Genomic DNA, 16273 nt, shown 5'->3' on the forward strand with positions numbered 1-16273 from the left:
CAAGTTGTGGTTTGCAGTGAATGTTCCCTTTCTACTGTTTTGGGTTGTGTTTTGTGGGTTTTTTGGGGTTTTGTGTGTTTAATGGGTTTTTGGGGGGTTTTGGGGGTGGTTTTTTTAGTCAGTCCCTCTGGTTATGCTCTTTTGCCCCATCATACTCCTCCATCGATTCTGAAATCTTGATTTGCTCCCACGTTGGAGGACAAATCTGAGGACTTCAAGAGAGCAGGGGTGAAAGCTGGTGAAATGTAAGGTTTCTCAAACAATAGTACTTGTCAACGTCAGCTTTTCTGACTTGAAGATTTCTGTTAGAAAGCTAATGAGACATAGGTTTAAAAAGAAAACCCGAAAAACCACCAACCTTTCAAACCACAAACAAAACAAAAAGAAGAAACCCCAGTTCAGATAGAAAGTACAATACAGAAGAATGAATGTCGTGGTGAACCAGTATGTTTCTCTTTGGGAAGAGCTTCAGTGTTTAATGAGGGAATGCTTAGGAATAATTCGTATGGATATGGAATATTTGCATAAGGGTGTGTTGTTTAAAAAGTGAGAGCTTCATTCAGAAGGAGGAAACTTCCCACCAGGGCAAGGAAGTGAAGCTTTATTGTTTCAGTCTTGTTATGTGATTAGAATGCAGTAGTGGTATTTTCTCTAATTGTTTCTGACTTGCAAATCCCTTTTACTGTAAAATTGCAGTGGAGGTATAAGCCTTTCTGTAGGAAACTTGTATGTGTCTTTGTTTTTTTTTTAAAATGATTCACAGAATCATTAAAATAATATACAGACCAAAAATGGAAATTTACAGGACTAGGTGCCACATGGAGTAAGGTTTTGATGATGACACTGTAAGAGAAAATTAATTATTTCCAGAGGAAAAAAATCTGTGGGGATTTGGATCTCCCTATACTAAGATGCCATTATCTGCAGTCTCTTCCCCTGTTGTTGCTGTCATGACTGGGGTAGCACAGTGCCACAGCTGAGTTTTGGTTTGTATCAACTAATACGAGAACTGAAGTTGCTTTCAAAAAGCAGGTGGAGGAAAACAAAACCCAAGATGTAATAGGAAAAAAAAAAAATAGGAGAGTTCTGCTGAAAGCCTACACTCTCGTCATATCTCAGTTATTCCATTATTACGAACCTGCATTTTACCCCTTCTTAGCGATGCTGAAAACCACAGCCCTATCTCTTGAAACCGCATTAGATACTGTTGGATCTCTTGCATGTTAAAGATGCTCCTACAGCTGCTTTCGCTATCTAAAATGATAAAATAAAGCATAACTTCAGCTCTTAACTGTGAATTTTCTATTTTTAAAACTAAGCCATGAGAGTGTTCATGTTTTTGTAGATTAATCCAGTGTGGGTATGGGGAAAGATTTTTTTCAGTAAAAGCACAGCTGCTTCTGAGTTATAGCTCAACAGTTGAATTTTGTAAATCAAAAAATATTTTAGGCACGAAGACAACTTAACATTTTTATTTTTAGATTTTACACAAAAATACTGCTAGCCAAAGTCTGTGGGGGTATGAATGTGCTTGCAAAGGTACAGCACAAAACACAGTCACCCTAGTTTATGTCTTTAATAAGCTGAGGACGAATCATTTCTGTGTTTCATTAAATTGTATACAATGTGAATACCAGAGGGAAGGGGATTTGGGGCCTCTATGGCACTGGCTTCCAGCGGGTAAGGCACAGCTCATTAGAAAGACATGCCAGCAGCAACAGAGGAAAGGCCAAGCCATTAGAGCTCATTTAGCTTAGTGGAGCTTGTGTGCATGTGGGCATTAATGTCTCTAATAATATAGAAGGCTGGAAGAAAGGTATGGGTTGTAATGACAAGGGATCTGCAAGAAGGAAGGGAAAGGTGTTGGTGGAAAGGTTGGGGGAGCACCATTATGCTGAGAACTGTGACTCTGGTTCAGGTGATTTAATCTGTCCAGTGTGTGTTTGTGAGCTATAATACAGAGACCAGTTCTTAGTATTTCTAAGAGGGAAAAAATCTATCACATACTGAGGTCTGGAGTTACAGAGGTAATGGAGTGTCATAGTGAGGTGTACAGTACTGATGGTGCTGTTTGATGGCAATTTGTGTATGCACAAGGTGTTGAGGTACTTAATGCAGGGGGTTTGGAGCTGAGTACGCTTTGCTGAGCTCAGTTCTGCACCTGACACTAGCTGGAATGACTTGGTGCACTCTCGGGACTGAATGCAAGTGCTTGTTTGCTATTCACACCAAGTAGTTTGGTGACTTCAGTCTGTGCATTGAAGTAAATATTATTGGAAGAGTCAGTACTGATGGATAAAGAAGTTGCACTTTACCAGCCTACTAGTGACTGTAAAAAAAAAAAAAAAAGGGGGGGGGGAGGGTGGTTTGTTTCGTACATACCTATGCAGTCAGCTAATACAGAAGGAGGAGCCACGTTTCTTTCCTAACCTAAATGCAATATTTCAGCAGACAGGGGGTAAGAGGATGAAGAATACAGATTTTTCCGGTCTTGCCTTCTATAGGAAAGAAGCAGCATGAAGGGAGGAATAGATGCTAGTGAGTGTTTCTGTTACTCTTGTAGGTGATGTGTGTATTCACTACATAGGCCTTTGGGAGTGGCAAAGAATAGAGATTGTATTGAACGGAGACATTGCTCTTTACAAATGCAGAAAATACTATTACATTTTTTATTTTAAATTGTTAGAAAAGGCATCTGGAATTAGTTCAGCATAATTTTCTAAGGTATGGAAAAGTGAATGAATGATTACGGTCAACTGTGATAAATAGCACTAAGAATATTCTCCATTTCACCCTTCGTTGAGTAGAGGTTTGCCTGAAGATGGAGTTATTTTGTAGTTTGAATTCACAATTAACTTTAAACTGGGTTGCTGACTTGTGGGTAAGCCATAAGCAATCCCCTCCATTGTTTGAAGCTCACTGTTTGGATGACTTAATTCAACATTGCAGTTTGTAATTAAAAACATTTCTCTGCATCCCTTAAGAAGTATTTCAGTAATACTTTGTACAGTTTTGCATAGAGGGATCGGTTAAGCCACCTGGCTTACTAACAGTAAGGCTAGATGTTTTATGCTCTGTATGTTCCTTGTGTGCTCCGGTAGACCTCTTCTGCTCTCGCCCCGCTTGCAGATGGCCCGCAGAGTGGTGAGAACCAGCTTGTTGGTATTTGAAAATTTGGAGGATAACTCTGAAGGTTCAGGCTGAAAGGAGAATGTGGGAGGAGAAAGAAAGTACTAACATTTGGTATCTTTTGCTAGTTGATACTGTCTAGAAGAAGCTTGTGGGCTAGAAAAAACCATTCTTTGTTTCTTGCCTGCTGCTTTCTGCTGGAGGATTGAGCTCTTCCTCTTTTGGTTCTCTGGCATTTTGTTCTTGTAGTCTTTCACGTATTCGTAATTGAAATGTGGTGATAACTTACAAAGGAAGCTGGATTGATGTCCTGTTTCTCCCTTTCATCTCTGCCTGCAACACCCACTCGCACCATTGATGTCTGGGAGTGATTCTGGTCTCTGTGGATCATATCACTTCTGGCAGTATGAACAGATCATATCGCTATCTTACAGGGGTCAAAAAGTAACCAGGGTAACCAAGGGAGCTATAGATCTGTAACTGGTTATTTATTCCAGACAGAATAATCATAGAATGGTTTGGGTTGGAAGGGACCTTTAAAGATCATCTAGTCCAACCCCCTTGCCATAGGCAGGGACATCTTTCACTAGACGAAAGGATTGACTTGAGAATTAACGTTGCTTGAATTCTTTCGCAGTAAGTGACAATTATTCCATAAAAACATGTCTAGGATAGGTCTACTGAACATAGTGAGATTACAAGTTTGAAGGCAATGGTGTTTATCTGACACTTTGACTCCTTGTTAAGGTTTTTAATTTCATACTACAGTGTAAGAAATGAGAAGCAATCTGGCAGAATGAGATCCCTAAACTTCTCAGCAGTCATACGTGAGACTTAAAATGTGACCAAATATGAGGACAGCTTTTTCATTTTTGCTCATTGGTATTGAAGCAGCCCTAGCTCTGACAGCCCACCTCGGCATATGCAACATGCTGTGGTTAGAAAGTGTGTTAGCTGCTCACTGAGAGACCAGAAGAATCTTTAGAGAGGGGGCTCCATGAAAAATGATGTGAAAGGCATCATATATGAACCCTTGACAGGATCCAAGCACAGTTTATATGTGGTCAGAGTGAGAAAAGAAACAACAGAAATGTAACGCATGCAGCAAAAAATGAGGAATGCACAAAGATAGTTGAGCTAAGTGTCTTTAACGGTTGGCTTCCACATGTAAATGGAGACGCAGTGGTGGCCTGGAATGAGCAGGTACCTGAGAGAAGTACACGAACAGACTGAATGGAATGAGGACACTCTATCCATGAACAATCTAACTCTGGATAGTGTTTTAGGGGCCGTTCCAGGAAAATAATTTTTTACCAGCTGTGAGGTTGTACATGGCTACAACACTCATGACAAATATAGGACGAATGTTACCATGTTGAGAGGGAGCAGACGTTCTGGTGCATGAAGATGGTAAAAATCCAGCCTTCAGATACAGGAGAGTTAAGCAAGGAGTAAGCAAGCTTGAGCGTTGGAAAAGGCAATTGAGATCTGCAGATTAGGTGATCCCAAAGGGAGGATTCAGGTGGCAACTTAAATCCATGTTCTGCAGTGTGCATAGGTGTACACAGCTAGAGTTGCAACCTGTTTCAAAGCAGAAATGTGTTTTTAGACAAAAATAGAGTTCTAAAGCATTGTTAACAGTGCTACCTCTTTACTTTGCTACTAAGGACAAGCAACTTCAGAAGTTGAATTTCATGTGTCCAATGACTACTTTGCATGCTGTACAGCTTACTGGATCTTATTTGATTTCTATGGCAGTAAGGCATTTACACTGAATTTGTGGATTCCTTCTAGTGGATATAGATAAGGTTTACAGGCTTGCTTCCTCCACAGCCCTCTTTTTTTCTGAGGACACCTTTAGTACTGTTAGCCCTCCACCCAGTTGTATAGTTGTTCTAATTGGTATAGCTAAGACAGCAAGTGGTTAAAGGAGTTCTAAGTGGTCTTAGATATTCTTCTTACCTTCCTATGCAAATAAAATATAGCTTTTCCCTTTTTACCTATTTGCATTTTTCTAGATGCTTATCAGGTTATTTGCCATGCTGGGCTCTACAAAGCACTTTTTCTAGAAGACGCATTATTAGCAGAAGACCTCATGAAATCTTCTGGCAATCGCATCTTAGTAAAGAACCTTCATAGTTGGTATTTAAGATAGTGCTGTAACAGATATGAGCTTTAAATGAAGTTCTGATTACATCATCTCTTCTTCTGCTTCCCTCCGCTTTTCTTGTGGTTTGGTGAATTCTTGGGGATAATAGATAAGTCCGTTGCCTTTATTTGTTGTGCATCATCTAATCCAACAACGCTATAACTTGACTGAAGAACTTTTAGTTTCCGTACTCTAAAATGCGCTTAATGAGCAGCAGAAACAGATGGAGCGGTTCATATAGATTCCTCTACCCCCATAATATCAAGGGACTGTGAGCTGCAGCTTTGAGTTTTCCTTATCTCATAGAAAACACTGCCAGCCTTTTTCCTATCTTTCTCTAACCGTTCTTAACAGAAAGCCAGTGTGAAAGTTAAACTTCCTTATATAAAACGAGACTGTAAGAAAATTTGAAGACAGCCCAAAGTTGTTTGGGTGTTTTGTTTTGGTTTTTTTTTTTAGTTCAGTTGGGTCTTAAAAGGCTGAACTCCCTGTATTCCTTTTCTTGCTCTGACCATATATATATGTAAATAAAATACACTAAAACTCTATGCAGATCCTGTCAAGGATTTGTATTGGAAGTTTTCCACATTCTTTCTGAGTTCCTTCTGTTACTGGTATTTGAAAAACTATTTGTGGAAATTCTGTTTCCCCTACCATGGGATGCCCCCTTTTCAAGTCTCCCATTATCCACTTCAGACTGCGCTCCCAAAAGGGGCCATTGCCCATTTGCAAGCCCAGTGGCTTGGGGAGGGAACATATGACATGCCAGGAGAGGCTGAGAGATTCAGGTTTATTTACTCTTAAGAAGAGAAGGCTAAAGGGTGATCTTTTGGCTGTCTACAACTACCTAAGGGGAAGCTATGGAAAAGATGGACCCAGACTTGTGGCAGGTGCACCAGGACAGGGCAGGAGGCAATGGACAGAAGCTGTAACACAGGAAACTCCAGTTGAGTGTAAGGCAAGTTTATTTTACCACGAAGGTGATCAAACACTGGAACGGATTGTAAGAGATGTGGAAACTCTGTCCTTTAAGATATTAAAAACTTGACTGGACAAGTCAACCTGGTCCCTTCCAGCCTACATTATTCTATGTTAATGATACTTGGCACATCCTTTTCAAGCAGATGTCTGTTCCTTTCCCAGACTTCATTCTTTTTAACCTGACCATGCTGAACACATTTGCCATATTTTTGTTTCCTGCAGTTCTGGAGGCAAAACAGCTGATCACTACTTGAGGACAAGTTATTAAAACCCTTTTTTTCCAAAGAGCAATGCCTCCTCTCTGTGTCTGTGTGATGGAATCAATAACTGACCTGGAGGCAGCAAAGAATATGCAGAATGATTGTAGCAGTCCATGCTGTCTGTAAGGCTGGGGTTGGCAAGCAAGGTAGATCAAATCAAGGCAGGAGAATTGAATTACATGTTGAACACTGGAACAGGTTACTCAGAGAAGCCCCCTCCCTGGAAGTGTTCCAGGCTAGGTTGGATGGGGCTTTGGGCAACGTGGTCTAGTGGAGGGTGTCCCTGCCCATGGCAGGGGGGTTGGAACTAGATGATCTTTAAGGTCCCTTCCAACTCAAACCATTCTATGATAATTAAAATTCTGTATATTAGCATGAAATTTGACCTTCTTTTATTAAATGCTTGGGTATCAAGTAATTAGTGTATCTAAAAATGCTTTGAAAAGTGCATCTTCTATTGTGCAGCAATATCTGAAAACACCAGTAGTGATCATCTGGAAGAGCTGCTCTGTTGTCTGATACTAGAAACCTTAACTGAAAGTGAAGCTTCCAAATAAGGCTTCCTTCCTTCACCACAGTTTCATTTAGACACCATGTTTTTAGAAAAATGGTTTTAGAGAGACTTCCTATCGACAAACGTAGGTTGCGTTAGCCCAATGCTAAAACATGCTTTGAGTTGTGAAAACATCACCTGATTATTAAATATGTGTTAGGACTTGCCACACAAGGAAACTTAGTGATATAATTACACTAGTGTAATTATGCTCAGATGATTTCCTGTGCCAACAAGCCCTTAGATGCAACTAGTTTGGCCCCTTGTTATTTAGTACCTCATTAGGCTTCTGACTGCACATGAAAACTGCATAATTCTTTGCTAAAAAAACTTAAACGTGCAAGTTTAGTGCTGACTAACAGTGCTTCTAGGGTGCTGAGCAGACCAGCAGTTAAGCTTTAAAAAAAGGTGAAGAATGAAGGATGAAATGAATACTGTAAGTCTGGGAAATAATTATAAATTAAATGGTCCTGAAAAAAATCATCATTACATAATTGTGTGGATTTCAGAGTAGACGAGCTGAGCCATGCTCATTCAAGAGTGTGGCTCATTCACACCTTTTATATACTAGGAGCGTCTTGGCCAGCTGGCTCCTTGAGTCACTGTTGTATCTCTAGTTTTGATCCATAATAACGTGCTGGAGTAGGAGCATGCACGCAGACAGCCTTGCGTTTGCAATCGTTTTCAATTTGCAAAACTCAGTATTTGTACTAAAGCAGTGTTTCTGGGATTGTGCAGAGTTCCTCTACCACCACTTTCCCCTGCCACCCTCTTTTGACAGAGTAATTTTGCATGATTATTAATTTTATTTCAGAAAACCATGAGACTGTTATTTTTGTAATATCTGTCTTCTTCCAGATTTCTTTTTTTTGGTAGAAATTACAGTTCTTAAGATTGATAACTGTGAACGTTTAGTTTATGTAAATTGCACTAATTATAATAGGAAGTCTGTTTTCTTCCAGATAAAAATAACCCTAAAGACAGTATACTGGCACCTCATTATTCAATACCCATCTTACCTTAATTCACACCTTTAAAATGGGGCTCTTGATGGTCTCAATCATCGTATCAAGGCTGAAACGTTCTCATTATTCATATTATCATCTAGCAAATGAGTGAGGAGCTTCTGATACTTATCACATGGATACTCCGGTTTATTAGTCTTTCATCTTTCTTCTAATTCATTCTTCCCTCGACAGTGCTTTAAAAGTAAAATCCAGGGATGCATGTAGATTTTCCAAAGCTTTGAAATACTGTCTTTCTGAAAGTATCATCTGTGTGACCCATGAAGCGGTCTCCGAAAAACAGGAATGGAGCGAGTAATACACATTGGGGTATGAATTTTGGCAGGTTTCCTTGGGCAGGGTGTCACCTCCAGCGTCCAGCAGTATCCTCTATAACACACCTCATCATGCTGCAAAACCTCCTCAGCAGGAACCTTTATGCGAAGAAAAGTGTTCTCGTATTGGTACGGCTTCTGTCACATTTAAAAGTGAGCGAGTGATGGGAATTATTCAGGACCGCTTCACCAAGGAGTTGGGGCAGCTGAATCACTTTGAATATAGGACTTGTGTTTTAAGATTGAGGCTCACAGCTTTTTCTTTGATAGAAAAGAGTAATTAGGCTCTATCTTCTCCTGTCATCACCAAATTCAGTATTTTGTGGCTCTACATAGTCAGTTGGTGTAATATGTTTTACACAAAATAGTTTGATTTTTTGCATTCTTAATTTGAGGCAGTAGTCCAAAAAAGTGAATTCAGATCAACAGTTGTAATACTTAATTTATTCCCTTGAAGTTCAGTTCATATCCCTTAGTTCTATAGTTAATGCATACATACATATCTGTTTTATGCGGCAAAAATATAGGTTGACTGCTTATCGAGTCAGTACTGCTGTTTAATAAACAGTACTTATCTCCTTGAAGCAACACCCTGCCCTAAATAAGTTTGCATAGGGAGTTGAGCCAGAAATAGCGTGTTTTTTTTAAATTGGATCGTAAAAAAAAAAAAAAAATCATTGAAAAAAATGTTTAAAATGAAAGCACAGGGTGGTAGTAGTCCTGCTTTCTTAATATCTTGGCGTTTTTTTTTTCCCCTCCATCACATGTGCAGGTTGTAAAACTAGAATTGCATCTTTCCCCAGGAGTCTGTACTTCTCTTAGGATTTCATGTTATTCTCAAAACTAAATATATGCCCTTCCTTTTATTTACTGTTTGTCACTAAAATGCCAGTGGAGGAATGTAATGATGTTGTTGAGCAACATGTGATTGTGTTGATCCCTAAACACTTATAGATATGGCTTCATTATGTTCCTGTGAGAAGTAGTAAACAATCCCATTTCAATAAATTAAGTCTTTTTACTTCCAAATCTTGTAAGCTTTTTTTTTTTTATTTCTGAAAACTAGTTGTGATGTACCAAATCTGGCTCAGAAAAAGGAAGGGCAGTGGAATTAGGATGTAGCAGTAGCTACAGAAATGTTAGAAGTCATAAAAATAGACAGCAAAGAGAGGGAAATGCTTAATATTGATGAGACAGCAGTTAACCAGATAATAGTGGTAAGGCAATACAGAATGCAGGTAGAATGCGGAGTGTGGATAACAAGACATGGAAGTGTTTTAATACAAATGCCAGGAGCTTGGGCAGAAAATTAAAATATCTTTGAATGTGTGGTGCTATAGGGATCATGGAATGACACACACACACAAAAATAATCATAGAATAAGGTTAATGACTAGGACAGGGTTTTCAAATGGGAGCATTCTGTTGTGGAAAGATGGAAATAAAAATATGTGCAGTGATAAGCTGTAAAGCATTAAGCAACAGAATGGCTGAAATCATAGGTTGGAGCCAGATTTCTTTGGGAAAATGATGGTAAACAAGATTGTGATGGAGTAGAGGTAGGTGCTTGGTGCACATCCTCCTGATCTGATTTGGAGATGGATAACAGAAACCTTTGTCCTATTGCAAGTATAAATATTTGTGGGAGTGTTTTTTTATGTTACTTTCCAGCTGTAGTGATAATGCTATAAATAACTTCATTAGTTGTTATATCCACAGCAGAGGTTCTTTCCACTTAATGATACAGAAACTTGGTGAGTTCATCATACCAAGCAAGGGGATGTGGTAGCTGCAGGGGCCACCTTCAGAAAAATGCTTGAAGTAAGCAGAAGGCCTGTAAGTGTTGGGAAAAGATGACAAAATCAAGTCTTAGAAGTCAAGATGTGCAGGAATTAAAAAAAAAAAAAAATTGCCAAAGGTTGAGTGGAATTAGAGTCAACTAAGTATTTCAGCTTGCCTTCAGGGATGTAAAGTAAGAGGTCAGATGCAGAGGCAGATGGGCTGCTTGTGGTGAGGACTGGGTTATAGGTAAGAGTCTAGAGCTATTGTGTAAAAACTAATAAGATACTTTGCTTCATTTCTCAGTACAGGTGTTGACACTGCAAAGGCAAGATGGATAAATAGTAAGAATAATGTTCAAATGAGGATTGCTGTTTTTCCATTGAAAGTAAAACTGATGGAATCGGTGTACTTAAATTAGGGAGATGGAATAATCTTTTATCACAGGATCCTGAAGTTTTGAGTCACGGAAATGCAAGTCCTTAGCAACAAGCATCTTTAAGATATTGATCAAGTTAGTGTTGGAGAGTCACAGACTTTAATGGCAATGTTTATGAAAGGGAGGAATAAAAGCAAATTGCACTTCTGTAATGTGACTTCAAAAGGGTGTATGCCTCAGAAAATATTTGGAAGACAAGCTCTGAAACAACCTTCCCAAATACAAAACAGATGAGAAACCCCAAGATTTTTAAAAAATAAAGTAACTAACAAAACCCCCTATCATATTCCCAATGTCAAACCAAACTATTTGGATTCTAACTAAATATCTGGTATGTGGGGGAATTGGTGCTGAAAGTCAGGTTAGTAGAATGGTAGAAGATAACTAAGGAGTTGCTGATGAGTGGGAAACCGGCCATGGGGAGTGTTGAAGGGTGAAGTGGGGAAATGATGCTACTAAGGTTGGCAATGGTCTTGTTTATTATTTCGTTAATAATTTTTGCATAAATGTTTGGAATAAGTACATGAAAATTCATCATGGGGCATAGGAGGCATTGTCAGAAAAGGAGGACCGGAACATCATCCAGAAAGCAGTAGGGTAATAAATACTGGTGAAAAAAAATATATATATTAAAACGTGTTGCTGGGAATTAATAATGAACTGGGAGATGATCAGTCATAAACAACTGAGATGGGCATGCACAGACTGACTGGTCACTGGATGGCCATTATAAGGCAGGGGTACAACAGACAGATGCAGTTTAGGACTCGTTAACCCACCATTTCCAATTGAGAGATGAAAGCATCATTGTGGATTTGCTGGGCCCTGATGGGACCTTGTGTAGAATAACACTTGGCCTTGTTCAGGAAAGATGAGCTAAAAATGCATTAGCTTAAAAAATGACTGCAAGGATGAGAATGGAACCTGGTTTATGAGAAGAGACTAATAGAAGTAGTATAGCCTAGAATTAAACTGAAGTCACATTTAATTCTTAAATCTAAAAATACAATAAGGAGTACTGAATCTGGGGGTCAGTGAATATAACCCGACAATGAATAAATAAAAGTGTAAACACGTTTCCTAGCACTAGAGCATCACAGTTCTGGAACAGCTTTCCAGTAGGGAAAGCGAGGGTGGAAAAGTGGTGACTGATCTGTTAATGAAGGGATGTGCGTTGTTTCTGGTGCTAGCAGAGGACTGAATTTGATAATCCCAGGAAACCACACCTGGATTCTTACATAAGTAATGAGAAGCCTCCTGGGTTATTTCAGATGTAAAGATTTTGCTGCAAGTTATTGCTCTAGACCACGGAAAACCTGCAAGAGTTGAGCAACCAATACTCAAGTTGATACCTTACACACTTCTCTGTGGATTTTTTAATGGAATTTCCCACATTGAAACAACTGCAAGCAGCTGTTACGCTTCTGTTTCATGTTGTCTGATCTACGGCTGGCATTTGAGCTCAAGATTACACTACAGCAGCAGTAGACAATTTTCTCTGTTTGCTTTCTGTTTAAAGGAAGCAGTAACGGTATAGTTTAATTCTAATACATAGCATTTCCAGAGAGCTGCAACATGTAGGAACAGTTCCTGTGCTGTATTCCTTTCTTTGGCAGGCTGTGCAATGTGCTCATTAGAGTAAAATGTATGCAGCCGAAATGGATGCATTGTATTTGCTTTAGATGCAGGCAACTCATCCAGATATAATCACAAAGGTGGCTTAAGTGGTAGAAACTTGATTTTATAAGCGTTTGCTCAAATAAACATGGTTAGGTGGTTCGTTTCAGTGTCTGTTTTGAAACTGAGGTTCTTCCCTGCAATGAAGATCTGATTCTCACTTTCCCAGCAGTGCCCACTTGGCCTCTGAAATTCCCACCCAGCTGACTTGTAGTGTAGGAAAATGCAACTGATTTTAAGATTTGTTCAGTAATTAGGGCTAGGAAATACAGCAAATGGTGAACCGGCGCGGGAAGAAGAGAGTCAGAATTTGTGGACTCCTGATATGAGAGTCTTTTCAGATTGCTTAAAAAAGTTACCAATTTAAGTGTGCTGTGCTTCATTGGTCAAATAGCCTGTAAATTTGTTTAACTGTCTATTTGATATAGCTGATGGCTAATTTGTGCTTTCTCTTTTTTTTTTTTAGTGCTTGCACCTCCTCCACCACTGCCACCACCAGTACAGGGATATGCCTTTAAACCCCCTCCTCGACCAGATTTTGGCACTTCTGGGAGAACAATCAAACTGCAGGCCAACTTCTTTGAAATGGACATTCCTAAAATAGATATCTACCATTATGAATTGGATATAAAGCCAGAAAAATGTCCTAGAAGAGTTAACAGGTAATACTGTGCTTTGGTTTTCCTCAGTTTATTTACATCCTTGTTTTCCTTTGAAAATGCTGGAGTTTGTGCCAGTCTTCATCGAGGGCTTGGAGGATGTGTCTGTCTTTAGTCATTAATTGTACTGATAACTTCCAACTTGGCGTATCCATCAACAGGCATTTTTTCTTCTCCAAGTCTTTTTGTGCTAATCCAAGATTTTGGTGCTAATTGTCTGTCTTTCTTTCTTTTTTTTTTTTGATTGAACTTGATCAAAGCCACTGATGACAGATGGATAAACTATATTAACCGTAGTGGAGTTAGGTCAGTATAAGCCAACTTGATGGATAGGATTCTTAGTATTGCTTGGTTAAATTTTGGAGTGCAGTTGGCTGACAAGTTCTTCAGCAGGGAGTTGACATTACCAGTTTGTTTTCCCACCTTCCCCTACTGACAAGGGGAGGCAAAACCCATTTGTTTGTGCTGCTGTGAGAGGATTGTGGAGGGACTAAATTAGGTAAGAAATTATCCTTCATCAGTAGATTCTATATAAGGGAAAGATATGCTCCTGAAATGGATAGCAAGGTGAAAACATGGATCAGTTGGCCAAGGAAACAAGCAATTAGGTCTTGCATTTTGCATATGTGCCCTATTAGTCACAGTGTGGCAACCTCATTGACTTGAAAGAGTGGTGTTGCCAGAAGTGAAACTTGAGCATGAGACTTGGCACTAACTAGAAACCACAAGTGTCATCTTCATAACTACCTACATCTTGACTGAAGAGGATTGGAATGGCATGTTTATATATTCAAGATCAAAAACTTTCCTTATTAAAAAAGGTCACATGGGTGGAATATGCAGTCATGAACAAAATGTGGAGTCAAAAAAGCCACCCGAAAGCCAAAGTTTTCTTAATGTGCATTAATAAACCAGAGTGCATTATACATTGTTATACTAAAGAGTCTGTAATGATAGCATTTTCATAAAGCACCATCACTATGCTTTGCTGTCCTGGTTTGTTTTTTTTTTTTTTTTCCTGTGGTGATCTATTATAAATCTAATTTTTAAGCTAGCTGAGAATTGAATTTCATTTTAAAAGCATACACCGTTGTAAGTGTATTAAGCTGAACTCTCTTATTGTCCAAGGGCAAGCCTGCTGATTTCACTGGAATACTCTTACTGCGTCGGAGTGCTGAAAAAAAAATATTTCAGCAGTCACTTTTTCCATAGTGGGAGCTGTGAGAGCTTTGCTTTCATTAACTGATATCCCTGCCACCAGCTCCAAGCCCACCAACTGGCACTCTGCTGACTGATGCAGATTGCCGTGCCTCTGGAACTCCTTTGGGAGCTGAGTGCTGCACAGCTCTTGTGTGATGTAGTTCTGTGTGATCACCCCTGTTACAGTCCAGCATGTGGGTGCTTGCTCATCAATGGCAGAGGACACAATTATTAAATAATAAAGCAATTTTTCTCACTGAAAAGACAGATTATATTCAGTAGTAAATTCATTCTCCACTGACAGCCTCTGACCTGCTCTGCTTTGTCAGGTTAGTCGCTCCCTCTGTTGTGGTAACAAGAGCAAGTAAAAATCTACATGGATTAAATGCCTTTTGCACTAAACAAGAATGTCATAAATGCATTTGACAGTACTAGTGCATTGTTCTCCGTGCAGTGTGGGAAGAACACAAATTAGATTCACTTCATGAAGTGTATGTTTTATTTCTTTTGAGTGCTTATTCCTGTTTGTGTTACCCTGTAGATCTACAAGCACTCACCTGCACCTGGGTTTTTGTAAGCCATGACCTTTTAGTCCTACATCTATACCTGTATTTGTGTATCTGTGTATATACTTATATCGGTGTGTATATACGTATATAGAATTACGCAGGGTGCGCATGTAGTCCAATTCTAAATGATAGTTTTTTCAGCTGGCTTACATGTTTCTAGTATTTTGGTTATATAATTCAGATATATATTTATAGTAAATAGTTTTTTATCATTGCGTTGTATGTTGTAGCCTCTAGAAAGGATAGAGGGAGATTTTATTTTCATTTATGCTACTCCCTCATCTATCCCAGCTTCATTCTTCAGTTTTATTCTAGGACTTACTGTGTGTCATGGTTTAACCCCAGTGGGTAACTAAGCACCACGCAGCCGCTCGCTCACCCCTCCCTCCCCAAGGGGATGGGGAGGAGAATGGAAAAAAACCTCATGGACTGAGGTAAAACCAATTTAATAGGATAATAAAGGAAAAGAATAATAGCAATAATACTAGTGATGCACAAATGCAATTGCTTGCCACATGCAAAAGGAAAATAAGACAATCTGATGCGCAGTCTGTTTCCAAGCGGTGAATCTGCATCCTGGCTAGCTTCCCCAGTTATATATGGAGCATGACATTCTATAGCAGGGAATATCCCTTTGGCTGGTCTGGGTCAGTGGCCTTGGCTGTGCTCTCCCAGCTTCTTGTGCGCCTGGCAGGGCCGAGAAGCTGAAAAGTCCTTGACTTAGTGTAGACACAACAACTACCTAGCAACAACTAAAACCATCAGTGTGTTACCAACATTATTCTCATACTAAATCCAAAACACAGCACTATACTGGCTACTAGAAAGAAAATTAACTCTGTCTCAGCCAAACTCAAGACACTGTGGTATGGACTATGACCCTGCAGACCCACTGCAGGGATGTGTATGGTATCCATGCAAGTTCCATGCTGATAAGACGTGAGCTGGAGCAGGACTGGAGAACACTAAAGCTTACACAGTCCGCTGCCATGTCAAATCAATACGGTCCAGCTACTGTTCTTCACATATTGCAGAAATCCCAGGTCTATTTGTATAGTTATACAGGGAGAGTGGGCAATGTGAGTTTGGTTATACGCTGTGGATGCCCTCGGTTTAATTCATGAGTACGGTTAGGACTTGTACGAGGTTCAAGATGAACTCTGCTTGCGGTCATTGGCCCCGAGTTCTTTGTGTGCTTGCATGATCTCAGTAGAATAGCAGTCCCAAAGGGCTGAAGCTAGTGAATTGGTAAATAACTCTTCTTTTAACTTCACATGGAGAAAAGAACTTACTTTTCATTAAGATGTCTCCACCCACAGCTGAGAAGCACTATTGCTAAATGTGGTTTGAAGCTTGAAAACCTTAATTAAAGTGGAAGTGTTCATTTTTATATCAAGTAGTTCACAATTGGGAGAACTTGCTCAGTAAAAGAATGGATTTTCCATTGCTCAATCTTTAACTTGAGGGTGAAAAATACCTCCTTCCTCCCACCCTCCAAATTATCTATTCAGTCAGACATTATAGACCTGAGGCAGAAAT

General features: G+C 39.5%; 1 protein-coding gene across 3 annotated transcripts in view; it reads left to right on the plus strand.

Moving 5' to 3' along the window:
* AGO2 (argonaute RISC catalytic component 2) overlaps positions 1 to 16273 on the plus strand; it is a 70606-nt gene that overhangs the window by 11556 nt on the left and 42777 nt on the right. For all 3 annotated transcript variants that reach the window (XM_075743239.1, XM_075743238.1, XM_075743240.1), the window contains exon 2: positions 12773 to 12968. In XM_075743239.1, the coding sequence (XP_075599354.1) occupies positions 12773 to 12968 (196 nt within the window). The remainder of the gene's footprint in view (positions 1 to 12772; positions 12969 to 16273) is intronic.

The sequence above is a fragment of the Balearica regulorum genome, chromosome 2, assembly GCF_011004875.1.
Source record: "Balearica regulorum gibbericeps isolate bBalReg1 chromosome 2, bBalReg1.pri, whole genome shotgun sequence".
NCBI classification, from domain to species: Eukaryota; Metazoa; Chordata; class Aves; order Gruiformes; family Gruidae; genus Balearica; species Balearica regulorum.